General features: G+C 46.3%; 2 protein-coding genes across 2 annotated transcripts; both read left to right on the top strand.

Annotated features, from left to right (window-relative positions):
• Positions 1–2,720: 2,720 nt before the first annotated feature.
• Positions 2,721–6,579, top strand: LOC123066663 (uncharacterized). The gene is made up of 3 exons (XM_044489702.1): positions 2,721–2,868; positions 5,130–5,480; positions 5,635–6,579. Exons 2-3 carry the CDS (start codon positions 5,133–5,135, stop codon positions 6,163–6,165), a joined length of 879 nt encoding a protein of 292 aa, XP_044345637.1. The 5' UTR covers positions 2,721–2,868; positions 5,130–5,132; the 3' UTR covers positions 6,166–6,579.
• On the top strand, positions 3,724–5,068 carry LOC123066664 (protein ALP1-like). The gene is made up of 3 exons (XM_044489703.1): positions 3,724–4,011; positions 4,101–4,326; positions 4,411–5,068. Exons 1-3 carry the CDS (start codon positions 3,808–3,810, stop codon positions 4,656–4,658), a joined length of 678 nt encoding a protein of 225 aa, XP_044345638.1. The 5' UTR covers positions 3,724–3,807; the 3' UTR covers positions 4,659–5,068.
• Positions 6,580–8,553: the final 1,974 nt, after the last annotated feature.

Below are 8,553 nucleotides of genomic sequence, written 5' to 3'. Positions count from 1 at the left end.
TCAGTTTCTTTTTAAAACGATCCTCAATGCATTTCCACTCAATATTAGTTAGCTTACGATGATGAATGGGTATACCTAAGTACGTAAATGGTAATGTGCCCAATTCACATCCGAACAATTGTTGATACGACTCCCGGTCATCATTGGCTCTTCCAAAGCAAAACAATTCGCTCTTGTGGAAGTTGATTTTGAGCTCAGACAATTATTCAAATAAGCATAGCAGCAGCTTCATGTTTCTTGCTTTCGCCAAGTCATGCTCCATAAAGATGATAGTATCATCAGCATACTGAAGAATGGAAATCCCGCCGTCAACTAGATGTGGAACGAGGCCACCTACCTGCCCTGCATCCATTGCCCGGCCTATTAAAATAGTGAGCATATCAGCCACTATGTTAAACAGGATCGGTGACATAGGGTCTCCTTGCCGTAGCCCCTTGTGTGTTTGGAAATAGTGACCCACGTCATCATTCACCTTAATCCCGACACTCCCTTTCTGCGTAAAGGAATCAATCTGGTTTCTCCAGGCCGAATCAAAACCTTTCATACGCAAAGCTTGTTGAAGGAAAGGCCATTTCACTTTATCATATGCTTTTTCAAAATCCACTTTAAAAACTACGCCATCAAGTTTTTTGGAGTGGATTTCATGGAGCGTTTCATGCAAGACAACAACCCCTTCCAGGATGTTTCTATTAGGCATGAAAGCAGTCTGGGACGGCTGAACTACTGAGTGTGCGATCTGTGCAAGCCTATTTGTCCCGACCTTGGTGAAGATTTTGAAACTGACATTAAGCAGACATATAGGTCTGAACTGCTCAATGCGAACAGCCTCTGTCTTCTTAGGAAGAAGAGTTATCGTCCCAAAATTCAGCTTAAACAATTGAAGCTGCCCCTCGAAAAACTCCTGAAACATGGGCATCAAATCTCCCTTGATAAAATGCCAACACTTCTTGTAGAACTCCGCTGGAAACCCATCCGGTCCTGGAGCCTTATTATTCTCCATTTGAGCAATAGCCTCAAACACCTCTTTCTCCGAGAAAGGAGCAGTCATGAGCTCATTCTCGGCAGTCTCAAGTTTAGGCACATCCTCAACCCTAGACTCATCCAACGACACGAAAGTCTCCACCGGGGGACCAAACAACTGCTTATAATAATTTGTAATATAAACTTTCAGATTGTCCTGACCAACTATCGTCCCTTCATCTTGTTCTAGTTGGAAAATTCTCTTTTTACGATGCTTCCCATTAGCAATCATGTGAAAGAATTGAGTGTTATCCTCGCCTTCTACGATTTTGCGAACCTTGGCTCGCGACGCCCACTTCAATTCCTCCTCATGCAGAAGCTTTTTAAGCAACAGCTCCGCTTCTATCTTTGTTTCCAGCTCATCGGAATCCAAGATAGAGGTTTCTGCTTTAACTTCAAGGTTTTGAATAATTAGAAGAAGTCGCTCCTTCTCCACCTTATAAATCCCATGCGCGTGCTTAGCCCAACCACGAAGGAACCTTCGGAGATGATGAATCTTGCATTGCCATCTCTCGATAGGCGTCCTACCTCCCGAGTCCTTAGCCCACTCTCTAGCTAGCAATTCAAGGAACCCTTCTCTTTCAAACCAGGCAAGTTCAAACGAGAAAATGTTCTTGTTACCCACAAAATTTTGAACTCCGAATCCTAGCACTTCTACGCACTGCGGAGACTGGATAAACCTTTCGTTTCCGTGTACAGAAAGAATAACGAGAGCGCCCCGTCGAGGCCAGCCATATGAAAATATTCAAAGGTGGGTTTGATCGCCGGTAGCGGGAGAGTTAGCTTCGTTAAGGAGACATCACCATCATCACTGCGCGCATCAATTGTGAAATAGCTTGTCGAGTCATCGATGTCTGACCACTCGTCACATGCCCGCGCAGCTCGCCCAAGTGCTTTCTAGAGAAGGCCCAGCTCGGCTCGGTGCTTGAAAACCTGTGCAAGTTCCAGTCCAGAATGCCGTTGTCGCGGGCCAGGCCGATGGCCACCACCCTGAAAAATGTTTAGTAGTTTGGCGCCTCCGGCGGCGCCGTCCGCGGTTCGTTTGGGGAGCAACAGTCTTCGCTGGTTAGAATGGCATAGCCCAAGAAGTGGGTCGGCTCGCTTACTAGCGGTGGAAGCACATCGCACGTGCCAGCGAACGGTTCCCACACGGCCAGATTGACAGGGCCACGGTCGTCGTGTGGAGCGAGGCGCACCAGGAGGAGACCACCACGCGAGGTGAGTGACGTCGCGCCATTGAGGAGCCCCGCCGGCGCGCTTGAGCCGGGAAAGGATCGGCGGCCGGGGTCGAGCGGCGACCGTCGAACCGAGACAAATAACGGCGGCGAGTCGGGATCCCCGACCTCGTCTACGCCGACAAGCAGATCCTCGTCCTCTTTTGCATGTAACCGCTGCCGGGTGAAGAAGCCGGAAGGGCGGGTGGGGCGCATTCTCGGGGCTGTTTGGATGGTGACCAACACTAGCCTTACCAAAAAATTGGTCATGCCCACGATATTTGGCTAGCGTTTGGTCTGGTACCATTTTTGGCTCGCCATCGTCGACTTGGGCGCGCCCGCGTATCGTTTTCGCCAACTCGCGGGCGAAACAGTGGCGCGGAAATCAGCCGCCAAAATATTGGCTGCCAAATCTAGCGCGAGCCAGCCATCGTGATATAAAAGGCACGATTGATTTTTTTCCCACCTGTTCGCCACTTTCCCCATCTCTCTTCTTATCTCCACGCACAGAAGCGCTCTCGATCCAATCACCGGGCGGCCGCGTTCTGCGTCGGTGCGAGCTTCTCCGGCGGCCGGCGACCGGCCACGCTGCTCCACCTCTCGCCCTCCTCTCCCAGTCAAGCTACGCTCCAAGGTCGGCCGCTGAAATCCCCATCCAACACTACTCCGATCCCCTTTTCTGTGGTCTTATTTGTGAGCTCAAATCCCCATCATCCCCTTATGGATGTATGTATTGTACGGAGGTACTACTTGCTAGATCTGAGATATTGCTTGCTGAATCCTCCTGTTTGCTGGAAGTAAAATTGGAATGGAACTCCCGTGCATGTTGTTTGTTTGCTGCAAGTAAAAACATATGAGACTCTAATCCATATTCTTTGTTTTTTTTTGTGGGTGATCCATGTTCTTTGTTTGACGCAAGTCAAATCACATGAGAATAATGATGTTAATTAGTTAATTAACTAGGTATGGTTCTGAAAGTAGTATGGTCCGTTCTTCCCTTTTTATGCCATATGTATGGTCTCTATTTTTAGAACATTAAGGTGGATTTTTTGAAGTTGGATATACATATTAACTACTGAGACATGCTTCGATTTTTTGTCCATCAAGGTGTATTTTTTTTTACAAGTTGTGCATCCTTGGTACTGGTTAGAAGCAGGTTTGCTTTCTAACATGTATCTTTTAGCAAGTAATCATTTCTAATGATGTACCAAGTTAGCTCATTCATATTTTTGTACATTTCATATTGACCCAGATGGACATGGATCAACAAAGATATTATTATTACAACATGTTGAGGCGGAGAACTCTCTGTGTTATTGTTCTACTCTTGGCCCTCTGGTATAGAAGCAGAGATGGTAGAAAATTTAGAGGTAAAGGCAGGAAGTATGGTCCATTAGTTCAGAGAGACATCTATAGAACTAATGTACTAATTAGGCTCATTGACACATCGGATGCAACATGCATCAAGCAATTAAGGATGACACGAGCTGTATTTTACAAGCTATGTAACAGGCTTAGGCAGAAGGAGTTGTTAAGTGACACATTTCATGTTTCGGTAGAGGAACAAGTTGCAATGTTCCTATACATGGTCGGTCAGCATCACACAAATTCATCTGTTCGATTTTGGTTCTGGCGATCTAGTGAAACAGTGAGCAGATATTTCAATATTGTCCTGCGTGCGATGGGGGAGTTAGCACGTGATCTAATTTATATTAGATCGACGGACACACACACAAAAATCACTAGCAGCCCGAACAGATTCTACCCGTACTTTGAGGTAATCCTTAGACCATAGATTTTTTTACTGATTATACAAGATCGGCCTAGCCCAAGCTTGACATGAACTTCCCTTTTTCATATTCGTAGGGATGCATAGGGGCACTAGATGGCACTCATGTTAAGGCTTGTGTTCCTGCTCACATGGTGGACAAATTTAGGGGCCGCAAGTCATATCCCTCCCAAAATGTGCTAGCAGTTGTTGACTTCGACCTTCGGTTCACATATGTTCTAGCTGGTTGGGAGGGCTCTGCCCATGATTCTCTTGTGCTAAAAGATGCCCTCTCACGTCCAACAGGTCTGAAAATACCTGAAGGTACATATACAACTTAACATACATGTTTGTCATTGTGGCGTTCCAACTTGACCTTAGCTCACCATTAGTGCAACATGGTTGTAGGGAAATTTTTCTTGGCTGATGCCGGGTATGCTGCAAGGCCGGGGATATTGCCTCCTTGTCGTGGTGTGCGTTACCACCTAAATGAATTTGGTGGACCCCATGAACCAACTACGGAAAACGAATTATTCAACCACCGTCATTCATCACTTAGGACCACAGTTAAACGAGCATTTGGGGCTCTTAAGAGTCGCTTCAAGATTCTTACTCAAAGGCCCTTCATACCTTTAAAATCTCAGATTAAGGGGTAGTTTCTTGTTGTGCTTTGCACAATTGGATATTAGAAAATGGTATGCCAACCTCCCAAGGAGTAGTGGACGGGTTCGTGATGAAGAGGCTGACATACGTGAGTGGGCTGCCAAGCGTGATTTATTAGCTCAACAGATGTGGGCAGATAGAGAGAATGTAAGTGACAACAAGGCTAATGCTAACTTATTTTAGTATCTCTGTTGCATTTCCCATGTGAGGGAACAATGGAAGCTTGTAGTGTATCTTTGATGTATTTTCATGTGAGGGAACAATTGAAGGATGTAGTGTTTTGATTTTGATGAATTTATGCAACTTATTTTATCATTGTAAGATTGTCTGACTTATTTTAGTATGTAAGCTTTAAGTGTTGCTGAAGATGGGTGTTTGTATGCTGGTCCGGACTTATTTTATCATTGAAGGATGTGCATTTTTTTAATCACTTTAAATGGTTTGTGTTGGTGACCTATCTGCAGGTCATGGGGAAGCAAAAGCTCACTATAAAGACCGAGGAGGAGTCAAATCCTCGTGAGATGTACATAACCTGGACTGACGAGGCGACAAGGTTTATGCTTGATTGGTATATTGAGCTTCGTAAGGACAAACCTGCAACTTTCAAGTTCAAGAAACAGCACCACTTGCACTGTGCTGATGCTTTGAATGGCAAGTTTACTCTTGGTGTCACTCAAACCCAAGTGGACCGACACTACCGGTCATGCAAGGAGAAGTGGGGTTGGGTGCGTCGCGCCATGGCCAATAGTGGCAACGGCTTTGACATGATTAATTTCACATTCACACTTTTTGAGTCAGAAAAACAAAACCTAAGTGTAAGTTTGTATTATTGTGTTCTCTTGCTTCTATCATAGTCTAATATGAAAATAGGTGGATAGGCTACTATAGTCCATATATGTGCTTCCTATCCATTGTCCTTTATTGTGATTGCTTAATATTTTACCATCTTTTTCTTTACCTTATGTGCAGAAAACTGCAGTCAATTATCTTACTAGACCCATCAGGTTTTTTAATCAATTGCAAGAGTTATTCTCTGACCAGTCCCATGCTGATGGCTCGCTTGCAACTGACCAAACCACTGTCAATGTGGATGATGATAGTGATGGCAGCGAGGAAGTGAGGGAACTTGAGGCCAATCTAATTCCAGTTGACAGCGATGAAGCTGACTCTGACACTATTAATCGTCACAGTCCTAAAGTTGACTTGGAAGGCAATTCTTTAAACAAGAAGCGCAAGCACGTGTCATCTTCACCTTCCAAGAAGCCAACTAAGGGGAAAGCAAACAAGAAGGGCAAGATATCTAATGATGATATGGCAGCCAGTATCAAGAAGCTAGCTGACTCTCTTGCATCTCCTATTGTTTCTGTGCAACCAATGCCACCTACAGATCCATATGCAAACCTTTGGAAGCGGATAAATGCCCATACAATACCAGCTAAGGATAAACTTGAGCTTGTTGCATATCTATCCAAACCAGACCAAGATATCTTCCGTAGTTAACTCAACTATGCTGATGAAACAATTCTTGGACAGTGGGTCCTTAGCTTCTTCGAGCCTCGGTTTCAAGAAGATGGTGGCAACGGTGGATCTGCAACTGCTCACTGAATGGCCACATGACTAGATAGAGATTGCGGCTTCCTTTTGTTTACCGCTAGGAGCATGGGTAACATACATCATGCATATTTTGTCTATATAGAGCAGGCCGGGTGCATCATATTTTGTTTATATGGAGCAGACTTGATGCTAGTCTGACTAGTCTGACTTACTTGGTCTGGTAAAGACTTGGTTACTATGTGAATTTTATTTAGCCTCCTTGATGATTAATCTGATGTATCGAACAATATGAGTTATCTAATGTATTAGTTGAACCATGTCATCGTCAATTTCTGAAAATGCATGCTTACAGTTTGTGTCTGTGTGCGTTTCTAAATTGAAAATTTGTATTAATGTCATCTGATATATGTGAGGTAGTGTCTGATGCTGATCACTTTTTGGCTGGCATGCATTTTGGAACCAAACCAAACACAGTCCAATGAAGGTTGCCAAATATTTGGCTTCAAACCAAACGCTGGCCAATGGTTTTGCGAAAAAGTTGGCAAGTGCTATGGGCTACAAACCAAACAGCCATAACCTGCCAATTTTTTGGTCTTGCCTTCAAGTTGGCCATGCCAATAATTTGGTAGGGCTAGATGGGGCACAATCCAAACATACCCTCGGGCCAGCGGCGGCGGAGGAAGGAGCAGTCGGCGATGAGCCTACGCCACAGCTTGCATACCGTGGCGCAGCGAAACAGCATGGCGACGTCGGCCACGCGCACAAGGACCTCCAGGACGACGTCGTCCGGGAGCGCGGCGGCCGTCTCGATTCCCACCATCGATGTGTACTAGTACTAGGAATTTGCCGAATTTCAGATTCAGTTCCAAATCGGCTTCTTTTCCAACTTCTACCGGGACTCGTCTTCAGTCTGATTATAGTTATCCTGTCTATCCCAAGCACGTTTTCTGATTAATATTTGACACCACTAGGCAGCCAGGCCCAATGCTATCCCCTAAAATGGACATAGTATCCGTTCACCGATATGTCTGGATGTGTCCGCCGACACGTAGACACTGATATGGGAGGTTGGGAGCGCTCCTTTCAAACGTGGCTAAGAACAAAGAGGGAAAATTTATGCAAACTGGACAATTTTCATTTCAACTTGGACTAAATTCAAGAAAGTTTGATATATTTTACCAAAGAAGAACATACATGGATTTATTAACACAGCAAAAGTGTCTAGTTAAATCTTCATAGACCATGGAGATGAACATGTACAACGCCCTGTTCTTCCCCACGTTTGGTGAGGAAGAGCAAGACATGGGAGGAGGCGGAGTGGCTCCCGTGTCCCTGCTCTGACTTGCCGGAGTCCGCCGCCGGTCGGTGAGCTCACAGATCGAAGTATGGTCCGGCCTCGTGGTTGTTGTGACAAACAGCGCGGATGGCGCAAACAACGCGGAGCTGCCGACGTGGGTCGGCGTGAGCTTTATGTGGGATCAAAGAGCACCCGCTACTGGTCGATGAAGGTCATGTCCTCTGTGACCATGCCCGCCACTACCTCCTCGTTCGTCATAGATTTGCCCCTACGCCAGTAGGTGATGCGTGATGAGGTCGAGATTGTAGTGCTGGTTCTCCTGCGCCCTCAGGAACTCCAACTCCGGGTGAGTCGACTCCACCTCCGCCATAATAGTGTGGAAGTGTGCCTGCCCCAGCTCCATTGTGAAGCTCGTTAGCGGTCTGACCTCTAGTTTCCGTGCACGACGGGTTTTCCAGCTGCCTGCAAGTCCGGCCAACTCGAGCTTTTGTTCCATACAGAGGCTCTCCCACAATGCACTTGAGCTCGTCGTCATTGCGTTATAGGTGCACAGAGTAGGAAGGAAAGCGGAGGTGGTGCGGTGTGGAAAATGTCACACGTGATAACGTTTAAGTAGTGGGCGTCACCCTGACCAAGTAGCACACTATTTCATTACGGGGGCCGAAGCGGGTTTCTCGGTAGGCGCATCTGTTTAATGTCTGTAGGCCAAAGAACGGGCATGCGCTACAATGCGGTAGAAAATCGTCCCCTCACTTCGTTTGGTCATGTCGCTCTAGAATTTAACGGGCACAGAGATCGACCAGATGTGGCGTGGGTGGCGCTCTCGGCCGGCGCGCAGCTTCAATGCTGTCTCCTGTGATAGTTCGTGTTTTCCTTGGGCCTGCATAAATGTGGCACCGGGAGCGGAGGTGCCGTCGCGTGGGAGATGGTTTCGGTTGGGAGACTGTGTTGTCGGACTCGTGTGTTGCAGCGGTAGTGCCGCTTCAAACCTTTCCCTTATCTGTGTCCTGTTTCCTGGAATTCAAACACACAGACGC

The sequence above is a fragment of the Triticum aestivum genome, chromosome 3B (genome assembly GCF_018294505.1).
Source record: "Triticum aestivum cultivar Chinese Spring chromosome 3B, IWGSC CS RefSeq v2.1, whole genome shotgun sequence".
Lineage (NCBI taxonomy): Eukaryota > Viridiplantae > Streptophyta > Magnoliopsida > Poales > Poaceae > Triticum > Triticum aestivum.
Note: the sequence above shows the minus strand (reverse complement) of the source record. Positions and strands in the feature narration are given on the sequence as shown.